Raw genomic sequence first — 20243 nt, forward strand, 5'->3', positions numbered from 1 at the left:
GTATGTTTTCTGGGATGCGTTTTGCTGGGTATGTTTATTGATCTGGTCTCTTAACTGAAGATTAACTTGATTACCTGATGTTATATCAAACAGAATTTAGAGTCACATGAAATGAGACAATCCAGAAGCCTATAATAGCTGGTGTGTGTGTGTGTGTGTGTGTGTGTGTGTGTGTGTGTGTGTGTGTGTGTGTGTGTGTGTGTGTGTGTGTGTGTGTGTGTGTGTGCGTATGCGTATAAATACATATATATATTTAAAATGGTTTGTAACTTTTTAAATTTTGATTAAGCTGTCATGGGATAGGGATGCAAGACAGACCTGGATAATACCCCACCTCCATGTCACTCTAGCTGAGTAGAGTAATCATAACTGCCTCATCTGTAAAAGACAGGAAATTAAATTTCCTTCTAATAGTTGCAGTCAGATGCGATGATGTGTGAATCTCCTAGCTTGGCGTTTACCACTTAGATGTCCTGCAGGCATATAGTGAATGCTCAGAAAATGCATTTATTTAACAAACTTGGATGGAGCATGTACCCTGTGCCAAAGATTGTATTAGGCCCAGGGATACGAAATTAAGTAAGATAAGGTCACTGAGCTGATAATCTAGCGTAGAAGACAAGCAAACAAATACTATGAATAACAAATACAATACAATATGATGCATGCTAAGTGCACAGGGGAAGAGTTTGCAAATTAGAGATTTGGGGAAGTTTCTGAATTAAGTGAGGCTTGAGCCGAGGTTGGAGGATCAAGATAGAAGATAGAAGAGGGTTACATGCATTCTAAGCAGATAAAAAATCATTGGTAAATGACAGAAGTGTGTAATTGTGTGACCTGCTTAATACCCACAGTAGGTTCATATGGATACAGTCAAAGCTACATGTGGGGTGTGGCATGAGGGAAGGATGGGAAGATTAGCAGAAAGTCAGAAATCACATCATGAAAGCTCTGTGGCCAAAATAAGAACTTTTATCCTGAGAGTTATGGAATTTTAAGTAGGGGAGAGACCTGAACAAACAGGTGTCTTGAAATATCCTGACATCAATAGAGAGGGTCAAACTAGAGACAGGGGGATTAGTCAGGAGGTTCTTGCAGCAGTAGAAGCAGGAACCGTGGAATGGAGAGGAAAGGGTCACAGTTCCAGGCTGGAATACTGTGGGTGTGAGCGCAGCAGGTGCCCGTGCAGGCGGGCAGACAGGGAGGGAATCAACCTCAGGTGACCAGGCGGGTGGCTGGGCGTTTTCACTGACCTGTGCTGGAAGCTGGCTCATGCTCAGTACCTTGTCCCCAGTGCCGGGTGCAAAGTAGTGCTGCAGTTTGGAGCGAAGAGATTGCTCTGAGGCAGAGGAGGAAGAGCAGCTGTGAGTGGGGAAGAGCTTGAGGAGCTTGTGGGTGTGTTAGTAGGTGCGTGAATGTGGGCACAGATAGACCTGTAGTTTGGGGGGTGGGGTCCGTCAGGGACAGGTGGCTGCTGAGACTGGGGGGCATCCCATCATCTAGACTAGAGGAAGCAGAGTAAGAAAAGCCCTGGAGAATATCATTATTTAAAATGTGATCAGAGAAAAAGGGCCCTTACAGAAGAGACTGAGAAGTAGGAGATTATGAGAGTGATGTCGCGGGAGCCTCGGGCAGAGGCCGCTCGGAGGAGGCGGTGCGTGGACAGCTGCTACCCGCGAGCACCTCATCTAGTCCTGAAGAGCCCCTCGGGACCTGGCCACATAGTGGAGTGTGAAATACTGTAAGATGACTGAGTGTTTGCGATAATAGCCTAGTGCTCTTTCCATAATATCTTTCGGGTGCCTACCACAGCCAAGATACTAAAAGAGGCATGGGATGTTCCAAACAAATACCATTTATTTACAAACTTCCCTAACTGAAACTTTCCTTCAGAAAAAGAAATGTATCCCAGGCATTGCCTCATTAGGTTTGCTCTTCCAGTACCTACTGTGAAGGTACAGGGGGAAGGCCGAAGTGGGGGAGCACTCAGATCTGGATCCAGAAGCAAGATCCAAGTCCTAGCTCCAGTACTTCCTGTCTGGGTGAAGTCGGGGAACCTACTTAATCTTTTGTGCCTCAGTTTCCTCATCTGTCAGGAGGGATGGTTAGCTGTTTTATAGAATTATTATGAAGATTACATGAGATAACATATAACAATGTTAAGGACAGTGCCTGGCCCATAAGTAAGCAGTATAAAAGTATAAATTATTACCACCATTCCCAAAAACTATCCAGTAGGAAGAATTTGAAAGCAAAATCATCTATTAGTATTAAACTCCTATAATGGTACTGAAAATCCAACTGATGTGAAAGAAATGACAAGTGAGGCAGGTGTCCACCTGTAGGAGACACTGCCACATTCAGCGTAGAAAGACAGTCATTTTGGGTTTCCTCTTGTAAACTTGGGTCTATAGGGGTTACTTTTCTGTCTTTACCACCTGGCCTTACAAGACATAGAGTAGGAAATCACAGATCGAAGGAGATAACCACAAAGATCTCAAAGTTGGAGTCTGATGGCTCCCAATATATACATATAGTAATTTAGTATGTATTATATATATACATACTGCATAGTCATATATTTCTCTAATGAAAGATAAGAGTTAACAGTTTATCAGGATGCATGACATGAAGACATATTCCAAATGCATTTCATAACTTAGTTAATTCATAATTGAACTAATTAATTCAAAGCTAACTTAGGTGATTTAGGTCAAAAACCATTAACTTAATTTTTACATATAAGTTAGTCTCTAAACTACAATTGCTTTCCATTTCTTCCTCAGCAAAAGGGAAACTTACTTTCATGATAGCAAAGACTTCTATATTGCAGTTTACTCTGAAACATTAATATAATTTATAAAAATTATCAAATGAAATGTGCATTTCCAAATGCTTTGAGAATGGCCAAGTATATCACTGAATGTAAAAATTACTTAGCAGAAACTTAGAAAGCCTTTCCAAGAGCTCCTTTCAGAATTGGAAACCCTCCTTTCTGAGGGCCTTCCAGAACCATCCACCTGGTCACAAAAGTTGCTAATTGCTTTCCACAAACAACCAATTATCTAAATTACCTGTTCCTATAATAACAGCAAAACCTTCCTAATGGCTTCGTGTAGCAGTAAGATGATAAACAAAGATCAAGAAAAAATGATCAAACTCTTTTCAAAGGGATAAATCTTTCTGGAATGCCACGGAATGATAACTGTAAGTGCACAATGGCAGGAAGAGTTTTTCTGTAATACTATTTGCCTATTAAGAGTTTCCAGTCTCTCAGAATCAAATATAAAAGGCTAATGGAATTTGGGCAAGGGAAAAAATGTCGATGAAGCCCTGTGTCTGTGAGTGCTTACAGATGGGTGAGAGAAGGTACATGAAGAAGGTTGTGATAATGGCCTGTCAGAGAAGGGGCACAGTGCAGAGATATTAGTTGTAAAATAAGTTAGATCTATTCAAGAACTGAAGATGCAGCATACTAGGGCCTCTGTTGAAAAAACAGCAACCACAGAGTGTCTGTTCACAAGGGCAGGGACAGTTTTTAGCCCTGCACTAAGCACAATGCCAGGTACATAGTTGGTGCTCCACAACTTTTTCTGACTTTGAATAATTGTCTTTACTTTTATTATACCTTTTTAAAGAGAAAGTTACTACTAATAAAGTAATATTCTTTGTTATGTTACTAAAAAACAAAATAGCTTTTGAGAAACAGTAATGGTTGAAGTGGAAAAGTACCCCAAAGTATGAAGGCAATTGGCATTGGGGAAGTTCTCTGAGTCCAACTGAAGAAATAATTGTATTACTTAGTGGAAAATACATTTCTTGAGCAATCATGTATCTTATCTGAAGAGAGACATTGTTGTCAGAATTTCTGAACTACAATGTACAGGTCAAGTCTTCTGTTTCTTTCTGTTCGCCTGCATGATACAAAATAAAGGGAAAGACCATCAAACAACCAGAAGAACTGTGTTGCCGAACACAGTTCAGCAATTTGCAGCGTCCCAGATCTCTTTGATTTAGGATTTAAAGGGCAAATTTTAGGAAAATTTTAGGAAAGTGGGGCTAGTATTGCAATTATATTGCATTAGATTACATTTAGGCTTTTTTTTTAAAGGTAATTTCAAATGTTTTAAGCACAGATTCTGTTAAAGGATTTCTATCAGAAATGCAGCCTGGAATACTGCCGAATACATTCTTTCCAACCTCTGGCTTCAGAGCGTGTCCTGTCTGCCTCTTGTGAAAACAGGACTGATATGGATTTTGAAACACACCCATCAAATAAGGAGTTGCCCCTTTGAATAAAAGGGGAGAGAAATGTGTTTCAATCTGGACAGACCCTAAATTTTTCAGCTCTAGGGAGAAGAAAGAAGGCATTCTCAGAGGCACCTAGAGGTAACAACAGCAGAGACAAAGAAATGAAATGTAGGTGTACTTCTAAGGGTATCAAATGGTTTTCAAAGAACCTACAGTTCTTTGAGGCTTCTTTTCTCAGCCCCTTTTATTCCTGAAAATCAGTCCCTTTTATGTGTTCCCGACACTGTGGTTTGAAAACATAACTTGCTTAGTTTTCTCTAAAGGTAATGGCTTTCTGTTTTGAAAAGCTGCTCACACACTGTGAAAAAGGGAGAGAGGAGCGCTTACATTCAGCAGTCAGTTAATATTTCAACTGTAACACAGATTTATGTCATTTTAAAGTATGTTAACACAATTGTACTTCTTGTCTGAATAGGTTATGCTTAAATATATATGTGTTAAGATATGTGTTAAGATAAGAGTTAACAGTTTATCAGGATGCATGACATGAAGACATATTCCAAATGCATTTCATAACTTAGTTAATTCATAATTGAACTAATTAATTCAAAGCTAACTTAGGTGATTTAGGTCAAAAACCATTAACTTAATTTTTACATATAAGTTAGTCTCTAAACTACAATTGCTTTCCATTTCTTCCACAGAATCATTTTATAATAGTCATGCAATAGATTTTTAAATACAGTGATTTTATATAGGACATTAAACAATAAATACTTCTGCACTTAAAATTTTTCTCGATCTTAAAAAATTCCAAGCAGTTTTTATTTTCAGCCTTTCCATAGACTTCTTCACACTATGTCCTTATTCATCTTTATCATACCCTGTGCCTAACTTGTTACTGTCACACAATAGGTGTATAATAAATATCTGTGGAATGAATGGAGGCCCAGAAAGCCCATTTAGTATTTCTGTGCCCCTCATCCTTGGCAGTATGTTCCTTGAACAGTCTAGCTTTTTATTTTTCCGAGTAATAGTCATTTAGGGAATGGGTCAGATACCCAGCAGTTTGATCCTGAAAAGTCTAGAAGATAATGGAATTCAGAGTACATGCAGTGTTGTGGAATCTGGGTGATAAGATAAAGGAAGATACTTCCATCCTTTACCTACCTACTCGATGAAAAAAGATAATAGAGATGTAAGTTCAGTTGGCAGATATCACCCCAAGCTAACATGAGAGCCAGAAAAACACAAGAGACCAGTTACCTTACATCTAAAGATTAACCCATTCAGTTGATAAGCAAATATTTATTGAGCACCTACTATGCCCAGGCAATTGTGGAAGGTGCAAAGGATGCAAAGCCCCCTCTCAGTATTTGCACAGCCACAGCATGAGGTGGGTGGAGACATAGCCTACCTCCACAGAGCAGTCCTTTGTGTCTCACACAGGAGAAATTGTCACACTGGCAGTAAGGCCCATAAATGTTTCCGTAGGGAGACAAATGGCAGATGCACTGCCCACAGTAGCAATCGCCTCTTCCACTACACGAGGGGTGGCCCGGGGTCTCTTTGCAGGAGTCTGTGCTCAGCATGTCCTCCCCGCACTCGCAGCGGGGTCCCATGTGGCCAGGGTTGCAGGCGCATACCCCACACTGGAAGGAGCCGCTGCCGTTGTGGCACTTGGGGCTGTTCGCTTCCGCTTCCTTCTGACAGTCACAGCTGCACTGTGGACTGACAAGTATTTCCATGGCATCCCCCAGCCCCACAGGCTTTATGACAACACGCCTGCTTCTCTCACAGTTTGGTATACTCACAGTCACGTTGAATAAAGCCTGAAAGAGAAAATACTAATTATCTTCTTTTTCTATCCACCAAAATGCACAGAAGAAGCAAAGCTGCCCAGGGATCAGCTTTGCCAAAAGCATTTATTAAGAGATTTGTGAAAATTGCTTTTGAAATTCTTGAAAGAAAAAGACCAGCTCCATTGCACTGAGAGAACTTCTGACTTATCTGAATGTTTTTTCAGATGATCTATTGGCCAGGTACTTACTGTGTCTCCCACCTTCATGTGAGAGCATTTCTTCTGGTGTGGAAAGACAGTCCCATTGTTGCACACAGCTGTGAAAGACAGGTTGAGTCCTTCTGTGTCTCCCAGTACTTCCAATTCCACCTCAGACCGCAGTTCCTTTAGTTAAGACATAAAGAATTAAAGTGACAACCAAAAAATAGAGCAGAATAAGAATCTGTGAATCATGTGCATTTAACTACAAATGAATAAAATTAAATTGGGTCTAAAAGAAATTCACCATATCATCAATTAAGCAAGAAAGCAAGTAGATACACACACACATGTATTTTATTGAATCTAAGATGCCATCAATTATAAAATATACCATTATTTTATGACAATTAAACTGTGATAGAATACTTCAGGATCCTACTATGCAACATATGAATCAGTCCCATCAGTCTAACCTTGCTTAGAAAATCATTTGATCCATTCTGAGAGATTTGGCAAATTCTCCAACCATGAGTTTCATTGGTTGGCAAATAAAAGGCAATTCTTTCCCAAGTATTGCAGTAACAAAATATAAAAACAGCTTCTTTTACTTGTAACTATCATCATCTCCTAGGTCTCATAAAGCAGCTGGTTGTTGTTTTGCAAGGAATACAGAATTGCAGTCATTCCTTCAATATGAATATTTGCTTCATTGATATCAAATTTGTACCTGCCCTGCAGCTCCATTTTGGCATATTTCTGCATATACCACAACTTTTCATTTCAATATGAATCTGCGCAAACTTTTTGAGGGTATTTTAAAGTGACAATTACACTGAACACTTAGAGCACCAATGGTGCATTGAATAATTGAAGTGTCAACAACGTGTACAGTTACAGCCAAGTTCATACATGTGCAGGCAATGAAAACTACATCTGACTTCTGCCTGGATGATAGCATTTATAACAAACATTGATTATAAGTATCCCAATTTCAGAGATGATAAAATGTGGGAGAAAATGTGCCTGGAAATCAATATTGGAATGTGTAGAGTACCTATTTTCTATTTAGTGTAGAGTCAGGTCTGGGGGAGTGAGTATAAGACTGGATTTCTGCTGTTAAAATGACTATCATCTTGCTGAGAAAAACAAGATGGAACCCAGTGAAGCAGTTAACATACAATATCAACCAATGAATCACTTAGCTGAAAAAAAAAAAGAAACCATTGTACAATACAGATGAGGGTTTGGGAACAGTAAGAAAAGAGGGTGGTCAGTGAAGGCTGAAGTATTAGAAGACTGGTCCTTAATGGCTGTGTTGGATTTAGATGTGTTGGGGGGATAGCAATGGTATTTCAGGCAAGAGGACTGGAAAAGAGAAAGCTCAGGGCACAGAGTGGAATAGAATGAGATAAGTGGGGCTCAGAGGAACCTGGCATTGCTACTGTCCCAGGAGACACTGGACAACAAGGCGCCCTGAGGTTTGGAGAGATGAGTTAAGACCCATGGGCAACATCTCCTGAAACTTTTTAAGCAGGGGTCAATCTACTTAAGATCAGCTGCAGGGATGTTGTCTGGGAGGCATTTGCAGGACAACCTAGTGGAGGGGGGATAAGAAGCCTTGAGTCAAGAAAGCTGGGATGTTGTAGCGCTCGCGTTGGCCTGATGCACGAGTATTGAGAACTGGGGGTGTCTGGAATTGGTGATGATGCACACTGCAGGGAGGAAGACTAGACATGAGGCATGTGGTCATGGTAGAAGGGGAGAGAAAGGTAAGGTTTTCCAGGAGGAAGAATGTCAAGAAAGGAGGAAGGGACAGCCATTTGTTTGGGGGAAAAGCTCGTGTTATTATTCAGACTTTCTCTGTCCCTCTTTCTTTTATAACACAGAAGTCTCTATTTGGGGGACAAAACTGAATTATTAAAAATAAAATAATAATACAAATTGAAAAAAGGTTATGAATTAAGGTAGACTTCAGTTCACCTAAAACCATTTGTATCCCTATACCCATTTCATTGCTAGAATTTTAAAAGCATATGCAGTCAAATTTTCCTTGTGCATAATTTTGCCAATGGCACAGTCAGATGACCTTGTCTTCCTCCAAATTTAAGCTGCTGACAAAATTCTGTCTCTCCTCTGCCTTGCTTTCCTACCTGCTCCGTGTCATCACTCCTCAGTGGATGGACACAGGCTGACTCTTCAGAGCATGGTCTTTATCAGATATTGCAGTTTCACTTCCCCCCATTGTGTTATTCCTAGTATGTCTTAAGATTTCAAATCTGCCAATTAAGCATTAAAATTACTCTTAGTATGTTTTATTTCAACTAGTTATGTTACATATTTATTCATTCAGAAAATATATATTGAGTGCCTACGAAGTAGGCATATTGAGGTCAGACGCAGTTCTAGGTGCTTGGGAAACAAAAACCACTAAAATAGCTGAACTCTTGTAGTTTAAATTTCATTGTAGGAAGACAGAAAGAAAACAATATAGTAAATAAGAAAATTATATGGCACACTAGAAGGTGGTAAATGCTATAGAAAAAAGTGTGGGGCAATGAAGATTAACAGAATGTGTGCAGTCGGCAAGGACTGCAATTTTTAAAAAGTAGTCAGGGTAGGAGTCCTTAAGAGAGCGACATTTCAAGGAAGCGAGGAGAAACTGGCCATGCAGATATTTGTGCAAAGAATGTTCCAGTCCGTGCAGAGGCAGGAACATGTCAGACTTGCTCTGGGAACAGAGCAGCGAGAGGGCAAGGGTGGCTATGCTGGAGAAGGAAGTTAGAGCTGAGGGCTAGGAGGAGAGGGGAGTGAGACAGGGGAGGAGATCTGGAAGGTGTTAGTAGTGAGCCAGTATAGAGAGTTCAGCTTTTACTGTAAGTAAAACTAGAAAACAATTAGGCTTTCCTACAGGAGGGTGATATGAGCTGACTTAGAAAATTTTAGCTGTTCTTTTGAAAACAGAATGTAGGAAACCAAAGGTAGGAAGGTGAAACCGCGTTTGGGAGGCTTTTGCGGTAATTCAGAGGAGTCAAAGTCCCGGATGTGACTGGGGTGAGGGCAATGGAAGCAGTGACTAGGTCAAATTATTAATAATTTTGAAGAAGAGCCAACGAGACTTTCTGATGGATTAAATGTGCAGTGTAAAGGAAAAGGTGGGGGAGTCAAGGGCTGTTTCAGGCTTTCTGACTCTAGCAACGGGAAAGAAGAAATTAGCTAGAGAAGGAGAAAACTATTGGTGAAGCATGTTTGAGAGAGTCAGGTTTCCTCTCCTGAGCTTTCAGCTAACATATCAACCAAGTTCCTAGACATTTACTCTTGGATGTCTGCTGGAGAAATACAGCATGGTTGCTGGGCAGCACCGAGGGCCACTTGGAGATGCCCAATCATGAATTTAAAGTGACACTGGTTAACATTAGCGTATGGTTTTCCCACTGCCATTCAGCCATGTGGAGTGGATGGACAGTTGGATTTAACCAGGACCAAGGTTGGCCCAGCAGCTTCAGAGGAGCGCTAAGGGGCAGGGGAGCTGTGAGTGTGTCTAAGGGGCGATCAGAATGACTGATGGAAGCTGGGTCCCAGGCAAGAGAGGATATCAAGGGGATGAGCAACTGTAAAGAGAGGGTGAGGTCGAGTAGCTGAGATCTTGGTGGACTGGAGGAAGCATTAGGGGAACTAGCTGGAGTGGGCTGAGAAGATAGGAAGGGATGAGCAGGCAATGGGCTGCGTGCAGCTGAAATTAAGGAGCAGTTTGTTGGCAACAACCAGGTTTAAGTTAGGAGAGGAACGGTTTGGGAAGGCGGGTAAGTGGAAAGAGAACGAGATCATTTTAGAATCAGAGTTCAAGAAACTGAAGAGGCCAGGGTATGGGAAGAATTATATATACTTAAACTGAAAACATCAAGAATGAGGAGGAGTAGTGTTGGAGGCAGTGGCACAGTGGGCCTGGAGCGGAATGAGAAATGAGGGAAATGACCTGAAAGTCTGTAGATGACAGCAATTAGGAGCAGTGGATGACATCATCTGACCAAAATGAGGTCTACCTAAGCATTGATATCATTGGACTGTCACATTGCAAATTTCACAAATGTTTGTCTGTTTCATCATCTCATTCATGTGATTATTGAGCATCTACTGTGAACCAGGCAAAACAAACAAACAAAAAAAAAAACAGAGCCCCTTCTGCTCTGGAGCTTAAATGCCAGTAGAGGAGCTGGCCTTTGGGAACACTGATGTTTCCATAGCTTTTATCACGTGGTTAGGGAAGGAAGGAAATTAGTGAAGGGTGGTCAGATGATTACATATCTGGTGTTTAAGGTTTTTTTTTAAGTCAGTATGGCACTGTCAAATACTGAAGTTTGTGATCACGGATTAGAAACACAAATTATCTGCCTTTGCCCCAAGAGAAGTCAGTCAGAAGCATTTTATGTTTTTTTCTCTCTCAATGTATTCTCTTTCCTTCTCTCAGAATCCAGTCTATGAATCCACATGTTTTAAAGTCCTTTTGTAATACATTTGAAAATAATGGAATAGAAATTTGAACTAGTGCCTACTTCACCCGGTGGATCATAAAGTTTGGATAATAACTCCAGAGCAAGATTGTTTGGTATGAGAATAACAGACGTGTCTTTGTATTTTTGAGACCGCAAAATTAAGGACACAAGATTCACTTCAAATGTTTGATGCCTTGATTTCAATAAACCCTGTAAGTTACGTGAGTGATTTGGGACCATACACGGAGATATAACGTCTGACAGAGCAAGCAGGGGTATGGAGGGGGAAATATTTTGACAATTCCCTGTTTTCTAATTGACTCAATTCCTTTGAGTGGCCAACACTTCTAAGAGTGCTGAGTTAAAGAGAATTGAGTGTGTTCTATTCAGTGAAGGATTGCTATGTGATTTGATTCTATGCACTAAAACTTTAATTAGCGCATGAGAAGGAGGAAGATGTTTACAGTGTTTTGTTGACAAGCTATCCTGTCTGGAAGAATTTCAAGCATGATCTAATGTGGTGATTTTTCATATGAGCTAAGAAAACTGAAGTTTTTGAGGATGTGAGTGAAAAAAGCCTCAACCTACAGTTTTACTGGACACATCTGCATTTTATCCTCTGAGGTAATGTAGTTGAAAAGCCATATCTTGCTTTTCCCCCTTTAGATGAGTTTCAAAGTTGGTGGTCAAAAATCACTGGGGAGTTTTTTCAAAGTTTCTAGCTCTTCTTTCCCTTAAACTTCTCCTAAGAGGTTTGTGAGAGGAACCTGAATACATTTATTTTTTAAAAAGCTTCCCAAATCATTCTGAAATGTCATTTAGTTAAGGAACACTAGTTCAGCATATCCTAAGTATTGGCATTGAGTACATATGGGTAATATATTCATAATTTTAAAACATCAGAAGTCAGAATGTTATTCATTTGTTATATAATTGCTGTTCAGAGCAAATATTAGAGCTTTATAAAATTTTACTGTTTCATTCCTAATTTAGAGCTACATCTTTGTCTATGCATATATGTGTGTGTGTGTGTGTGTGTGTGTGTATTTTTTCTTAGTAAAGAAAGACAAACCAGCAGGGTTGGGGGCAGTGGGCAGGGGTGATATTTAGGAACCCAAAAAAGAAAAAAAGGGGGGACAAGTGGTCATCGACTGTTGATTGAGTTATGAAATGGGGACAAAAGAGAACATAGTGGTCCTGTATGTATAGGTCTTATTTTAAAGGAGGAATTCTATCATCAGGTACTAATTTACAAGGTCACGGTAAAAAATTACATATACATAGAAAACCGTAAGACCAGTGGGAAATTTCCCTGGTTCCTCAAAGTAGAGAATCTATAAAGCCGTGTTCCTGGTATTTTTTTCCTGGAGTTACGATGTGTTCCAGTAAGCCTGTGAAGTTAGATCTCCACACGACTCTCTTATTCACTGGCAATTTAAACTTGATTATTTCAGGCAGAGAAGAGGGGAGCTTAATTGTATGACTCCTGGAGATTTTTCATTAGAATTAAAATTTCGCAGGTGACAGCTCTGCTGTTGATTGTTATTATAAGAACAACCTTAACTTTATGATCACGCTTATGCTTTTCCTACAACCTTAACTTTATGATCAGGCTTATGCTTTTCCTACCTTTTGCCCCACTTTTCAGGAAGAACATCTGCAAATGAACAAAATTTATATTTTGGCTTCATTAGTGCAAAGAGATTTTCTTTGGATAAGCACTCTCTCTGCCAACAAATGAGAGTGTGCTTAATTGCCAAAAACACATCTTAGTTTTATGAATACCACAGAAACAAATAAGTAAAAAGCCAGTTGTAAAACGTCATACTTCATAAGCTGAGATGATCAGCTGGAGAATGTTTCCGGAGTCCTTCTGAAGTAGCCCTACTGTAGCTCCAGGAATGAGTTTTGCATAATTCTGTAAACAAACAAAAAAAAGAGTCAGTCAGTTTCACTGTAACTGAGAAGCGGGGAAGTGTGGGGTTCTTCCTGCTGGTTGCGAACGCCTGTTTCACTGGTGGGGGGAAATAATCGATGGGTGTTTGTCCCGCTACTGTCAGTTGCCCTTGTTGCTCTCAGGTGGGAAATAGACCAGCCAGAGTCGCCACCGGAGAAATCCGGGGTCTGCGGTTGCCTTAGAGTCGGGCTGTGATTTACCTCAGGGCGGGAGTCAAATCTCAAACAACAGTAACACTTATACAATGTCTTCCATTTGCGGATTATCCTTTGTTCAGAAAATTCTGAGCATACTTCCAGGAACTACCTTCTCTTCTTACATCGTCGGTGGGAACCAAGGGCGGCACACACAGGCCCTCATGGACAGCGGGTCACTCTGCAAGTCATTCAGCCCAGGGCTCTGAATTACCAGTTGCTTGGTGGAGAAAAGGCGTGAACTCCTTGGAGCTTGCTGTCAGTCATCCATTTCCTAGCAGTAATGAGCAGGCCCTCTTCTAGGGATGCCAGCTGGGTTAGTTGGCATCGCTCCCCACTCCTACGACTGAGTCAGCACCCAGCTCTAAACAGTCGGCTTCCTCCACCTGCATCGCCTCTCCTGAGACAGCATTCCCACCCGAGAACTCACTGTATTAGTTCATCAACATCCAGGTACCCAGCACGGCTAGGAAATGAGACATTGCAAAGAAAGACATTTTCTAGACAGCTGAAAGTTACCCATCCCTTAAGTTTTATGTTTTAAAACTTGATTTTTCAAACAAAAAGTGTCCCAAAGTTTACAGTACACATTCTCGTCTTCTTATATAAAGACTTGCAAGCATACTTTGACTCTTTTCCTTGAAGAAATAAGGTCATACTTATTTAAATAACCAGAGCTCTGTAATCATCAAAGGCTTCTGAAATCCTTGGGTAGATCACACCCACACTAAGCGGCCCCACCTGTTCTGTTTGTGCTTCTTTTCTTTGCTTTCAAATAGTTTCTGTCTTCTTATTACACTGTAGGGTACTGCTCGCTTACCAATTTACTCATTTATTGCTTTACTGGTACATTCACCAACATCTATTAAGTAGGACTTCATACGCTCTGCTTTAGCGCGAAGAGACAACCACTCTTTCTGCCAGCTGCAGTCTTCTAAGTTGCTGTGGCTGTGAAATCAGATGATTGAATTCATGAAAATCGTATGTAGAAAAGAGAAATAAGCTTTGAGTGAAGGATTTAGAGCATCTCAAATAGTTTGAACAGAATGATAGCCTATTTTATGACAAAGAAGCTTTAAGTAGTTTAGAAAATGCACAAAACTAAACTAGAATAAATAATTATCATTAATTGTAATTGTGATACTAAGTAAATAAATCAGGACAAGAGGACCTAAGAAGGGGAATAAATGAAGGCAGGATGACATTAGAATGCCAGCATGTTCTAGGAGGTCCAGGGGCACGTGCTAGAGGTGGGTCCTGGATTAGGTCCAAGCTCTCGACACCTCTTGTGTGGAAGAATGTGCTTTGGCTTTAATTTGTGGGTTTTGTAAAGTCCCACTTACTCCAGCGTTCATGACTGTGTTTAAGTTGGAAGTGGATGGAAATCTGAACTCGTGTCAGTTGTCCTTGTGCCTCGACACTGTGCTTTGTTAGTGAAGGGGCTGTGGGCAGTCATCCGGGTACCAGTCCTCCCATCACTCGTGCCCCATTTCACGGCCCGTTGAGTGGTGGCCCTACTCGGTTTCCCTGAGTCAGGTAGACTTGTCAAATATGAGGACGGTACCAGGTCACCGCCTTACCTTTCCAAATAAACACATGTCAGAAGGGCCCTGAAGCATGAGACCTGCGGTTAACAGTGAACACCCAAATAGGAACTTGAATTTCACTCAAGTGGAGCTGGAATGTATGTAAATTTAACTGGGTCTCAGAAGAGGAGGCAGAGGGAAACTTTAGAGCTTGACAAAGAATGGTTTAGATCCTTTGGGAAAAGAATTTCAAGGCTCTTAGCTTTGCATGAAACTGCTGTTCTGGAAAAATATCCTGGTATCCCCAACGCTGAGGTATTTTCCACATGCGCTAGTTTAAGTGGCCTCCGGACTTTGGGTTAATTTGTGGTTAACAAAGCCAAATCCATCTACTTCCTAAAGCGTAATTATGATCCTGCATGGGGTGTGACATTCGGTGTTTGGCTATTAGGACAAGTGATTTAACAGTAATCGCATTTGCCAACTGCCACTAGAGCAAGGGCATAAAAGAGTTGGCAGCCAGCAGCAGTACCCAGTGGTAACACTGACAACTGTGTAGAGGAAAACTATTAATTAATTTCTGGATGCTGATTCCCCCCAAAAGCATCACAAATAACTAGCTAAAAACATGGGCAATTTGGCTTCCTGATCTAGCGCTGTAAAAAATTATACTTTAAATCTTGTAGTATTATGATTACTATAAATATCATGTGTCAAATGCCTTTCTTTGATTAAAGCCCTATAGTGCTATTGTAAGTTGTCCTGATTAAACATGTTTAACATTAGGAAAAGGATGATTCTCGCATGTCTGGATGTGATAAATTATAGTACTGTGACTGTAAAAGATAACTCTTGGATATTAGAAATGGTGAACTCTGGAAACGCAATGTTGCATGGGCTGATTAGAAATGGGAACTCTGAGTTGAATTCCCTGTTACCTGTCCGTGGATTACCTGTGTTACGGATTTTCCTCCTCTCCTTCCAATCATGCCACCCGGGAGCTCCTGAGGGTGCTTTTCTCATGTTTGCAAGGTTGGCCTCTTCTGATTGCCTCAGTTTTCTTAACTTTCTTCATCAAGCTCTATTTATTCACTCTGCCCTCATTTCATAAGATTTCTTATTTGTCCAACAGTCTGCATTTGTTTTCTGGAAACCTCCTGCTTGTCAAAGTGGGAGGATGAGAGATGGACAAGGGATCACTTAGTGGGCAGGCATGAAAGGATACAGCGGAAAGTGCCTGAATTCACCCCGCACATTTTGGATTCCTCTCAGAGAGTACCTCCAAGTTCAGGGCCTCTTGGCATCTGGCTGCCAGGAGCACCTCCTGCTTGGCTGAGGCAGAGGAATGTGCAGCTGTGGGCAGGCTGGTGGTTGGCTTGCTTTTCCAAGAGACTGATGTTGAGGACCTCGGCCGACCCCCAGATACTTGGGGTGCTATCTTGGCTTCCTCCTGGATGGAAGGGACAGCTCCTGACATGCTCTTTGCTCCTGCTTTAACTGCACTTCCTGCTGGGTTCACTCTCCTCTTCAGGTTCCGAGTATGGCTGTGGTCTGGGACATAGTGTTAACTGCATTCTCGCAGGGCACCTTGATCGGGTTTCTGCCTTGGGTGGTGACTCTCTGGACCACCTTTGTGACCTATCTGGTGGAGTCTCAAAGACCCCTCACCACTCAAACTCTTTAGCCACCATTTTATTGGGACCACATTACTCATGCCCGTCGTCAGAGTGGGAAGTCAGAAGTTGACTTGCCATATATTGGCTAGTGGCATTGTAATAAAGAATTTATAAAACCAAGTATTTAGAGCAACCTGCTGCTTCTCCTTAGATTCTGTGCCTGCTTAACTCTTTTTGTGAAACCTCACTAATATGGAGGGATTTTATATTCAGCAGTGTTTATTTTTGATATTATACCATTAAGCAATGTCAGTGGTTCTTGTCTTTTTCTCTTTTTATGGATGTTTTTAACTGGAATAAAGCTGATATACAATATTATATTGGTTTTAGAAGTACAGCAAAGTGACTTGATAATTATATACATTACTAGATGTTTGCTATTGTAAATGTAGTTACCCCCATTACCATACCAAGATATAACAATATTATTGATTATATTATATATGTTATACTTCCATTCCTATGACTAACTTATTTTACAACTTACAGTTTGTACCTCTTTATTCCCTTTACCTATTTCACCCATCCCCCCACTCTCTTCCCTACAGTAACCAACAGTCTATTGTCATTATTTTGGGGTCTATTTCTTTTTTGTTTTTATTTTGTTTTTTAGATTTCACATATAAGTGAAATAATATGGTATTTGTCTTTCTCTGCTTGGCCTATTTCACTCAGCATGATACCCTCTAGGTCCATTCATGGAGTCACAGATAGCAAGATTTCCATCTTTTTCATGGCTGGGTAATACTCCATTGTGTATATTACCACATCTTCTTTATCCATTCTTCTATTGATGGGAATTTGGGTTGATTCCATATCTTTGCTATTGTAAATAATGCTGCAGTGAACATAGGTGTGCATATATCTTTTCAAATTAGTGATTTTGTTTTCTTTGGGTAAAATTCCTCGAAGTGGAATTGCTGGGTCATATGGTATTTCTAATTTTAACTTTCTGAGGAATCTCCATATTGTTTTCTATAGTGGCTGGACCAATTTACATTCCCACCAACAGTGTAGGAGGGTTCCCTTTTCTCCATATCTTTGCCAATAAATTATTTCTGTCAGTGTTTCTGGTCTTAAACTCTGCTTGTTAAATATTTCTTACAAAGTACTTTTCCTAAAAGGTTGGTTTGTATAGATTGAGAACCCATGATGTCATATAATCTTTTCACAGGTATTTTCTCTAATCTTTCATGTATTTCTTCTTTTTTGTCATTACCTTGTATCTCTTCAGTTAAGTGACTCCTATTTGTGCATTTTCTTTCTTTCTCGGAAAGCTTAATGGCAGTATAACACACATGCACAGTGTACAAGTAATAAGTACATAGTTAAATGAATATTTAGAGAGTAAACAAGCATGTGTAACCACCACCAAGATCAAGAAATAAAACATAATCAGCCCTTTGGAGCCCTCCCTTGGACTGCCTCCCTGTCATTATCCTCTCCTAAAAGCCTACCCATGATTTTGAAATTTATCACTTCAGAAGTCAGGGGAGAGATCTCTGTGGCCTTAGGAATAACAAAAATGTCTTAGGTAGGACATCAAAAGCACTATATGTAAAGGAAAAGATTGATAAATAGGACTTAAAATTAAGAATTTCAGTTCTAAAAATATGCCTTTAAAGAATAAGAAGGAGCCATTGAGTGGAAGAAAATATCTATAATATATGCATCTGACTCAGTGCCAGATTACCTAAACAGCTCCTACATATCCACAAGGAAAAGACATCTGGATAAAAAAAAAGATAGGCAAGTGGCAAGAGTTTCGGAAAAGTGCTCAATGTCTTTGATTGCAAGAGAAATATAAATAAAAACTACAATGAGATGCCAGTGTGTACCCACTAGAATGGCTAAAATTTTAAAAACTGATGATGAAGCTCTCACAGGCTTCTAGTTGGAGCCTAAATTGGTACATCTACTTTGGAAAACTGGCAGTAGCTGTGAATGCAGAACCTGAGCCTAACTCCTAGCAGTTCCACTCCTAGGTACATGCACACAGCAGAAATGAACCCATAATGCACAACTGCTCTGAGACAAACAAATGCATAGAAAGGCATTCATTCTTACTGTTGTCAAGAGGATGTTTCTGGTTCATCTAGACATTACCTAAATCAGAGAAAGGGCAGGTAATTCTTCAAGCGTCCAGATCTCGCAGGTGTTTGCCCACAAAGAGTAATCAGTTCCTTCCTGGACCGCTTCTACCTGGGGATAGACCTTACAGCACAATCTGCCTCCTTCCGGATTTCTCTCCTTTCTCAGGAGCTGGTTCTAGGACCAAGTCCTCATGAGCTGCAGGTACCAATTTAGGGGCCACAGAACAAGATGGAGAGGTCTTCCCAGGCCTCCAGGAATTCCCCACACACCTCCTGCCTTTTAACGTTGGCATCCCCAGAAACCCAAAGTTCTTGGAGCATCTGTTGTTGTGGTGATTTGGAGATGCCTCAAGGAAGTCGTGGGAATGCATGGGGAGGGGACCACATTGTTCTTTATCTCCCTGGTTCCACACAGCTCACTGGTCTGGTGCAATGAGTCCATGCTGTAGGCAGGGCTAAAGGTGCCCAGAACCTGCCTCCTACTGCAATCTGGGGAAGAATAGCTAGAGAAAACATTTGTATCTGGCAGTGCCATCTCTCATGCTTCACAGAACACTATTATTTAGGTGCCATCATTATCCTTGTTTTACTGCCAAAATACCGAGGCATGGAGAATTTCATTAACTTGCTCAAGGTTATCCAGCTAGGAAGCGGTAGAGCAGGACCCACCTGCCCTCTCTGCCCTGGAGCCAGGTCTCTTAACCAGGCCACTGAGGGGGGGTGCCTGCCAATGGCTCTCCTCATCTGGTGATGCCATGTGTGAGCCTGAGACGGGTAATGAGTAAGCCTAAATTATGGAGTGTATCCATTGCCTGGGCTGCTGGAACTAAGTACCACAAAGTGCGTGGCTTCAACCAACACAAATTTGTCTCACAGTTCTGGAGGCCAGAAGTCTGAAACCTTCATGGTCCCACTGAAACTTGTAGGGGAAAAAAATCTGTCCTTGCTTCTTCCTAGCTTCTGGGGGTTGCTGCCAGTGTTTGAGGTTCTTTGGTTTCTAGTTGCTTTGCTCCGATCTCTGCCTCCAGCATCACATGGCATTCTCCATCCTGTGTCACCACTGGATTCTTCTCTTCTCCTCTGATGCCACTCATTGGATTAAGGGTCTACCTTGCTCATGTATGACCTCATGTTAATTACATTCACAAGGCCCTATTTCCAAATAAGGTCACATTCTGAGGCACTAGGTGCTAGGACTTTAACATATCTTTTGGGGGGACACAATTCAACTCAAAACATTTTGGTAGGGTTCTTTTGATTTCTTTCACCTTTAAACTCAGTTTTACCTGGAGATGCGAGTACCTTGCCAGGTCACAGAGCTAATAAATGGTAAAAACAGGTCTTGACTTCAAGGCTATGCCCCACTCTGTTCCATCAGGTCCCGGCTGCGCTGCGCCAGGGACTGACACAAAAGCCAACCGTCATTGAGGGTGAGGCTTATTAGAAAATTAATGAGATTGTATTTATATATAGGGGCTTAGAAGATTATAGAACACTTTCTTACCCAAATGAAAAAGAAAGGAAGAAAAAGGGTTGTGGCTATAATCACTTTCAGACTGAAGGCTACATCTTGAAAGAAATGTAACAAAGAGCAAAAGAAAAGAGGCAAAATTTTTTTGCCCCTGAGGGACTACATTGTGCTATTTATCTGTCAAAGGAAAACAGCTCTTTGCTGGTGATGCGAGGCTTTCATAGACAGCGTGCTTCTTCCAGAGCTGGGAGTGGGCTGGTTTGCTGAAATAAGTCCTGCTTCTGAAGCCAACCTGATCTTTCTTCCCGTGAGATCTTTCATTCTGTGGGGTTTTATTCTACTGGTTCCCATGTTAATTATTAGTAAATGCAGGGCTCCAATATTATGCAAAAGTTTACCCCCAGACTCCCTGGTGTTACTAGGACACCCAAGATTCCAGAAAGAATATGTAATTGTGGCTGGCACAAGGTAACGGGAATGTCTGCTTCTGGGTTGCGCGGTATCTGCTTTGCCTTCAGGCTTTCAGTCATCAGCATTCCACAGCCAGGCAGGCGGCGCTGGGAGTGTGCTAATTAGATCAGGT

General features: G+C 41.0%; 1 protein-coding gene across 2 annotated transcripts in view; it reads right to left on the reverse strand.

Annotated features, from left to right (window-relative positions):
• The window catches only part of ITGB6 (integrin subunit beta 6), a 114784-nt gene that overhangs the window by 20828 nt on the left and 73713 nt on the right, over positions 1 to 20243 (reverse strand). For both annotated transcript variants that reach the window (XM_036996115.2, XM_036996114.2), the window contains 3 exons: positions 12572 to 12661; positions 6302 to 6436; positions 5669 to 6083 (listed from right to left, as the gene is read on the reverse strand). In XM_036996115.2, the coding sequence (XP_036852010.2) occupies positions 5669 to 6083; positions 6302 to 6436; positions 12572 to 12661 (640 nt within the window). The remainder of the gene's footprint in view (positions 1 to 5668; positions 6084 to 6301; positions 6437 to 12571; positions 12662 to 20243) is intronic.

The sequence above is a fragment of the Manis javanica genome, chromosome 7 (assembly GCF_040802235.1).
Source record: "Manis javanica isolate MJ-LG chromosome 7, MJ_LKY, whole genome shotgun sequence".
Taxonomy (NCBI): Eukaryota; Metazoa; Chordata; class Mammalia; order Pholidota; family Manidae; genus Manis; species Manis javanica.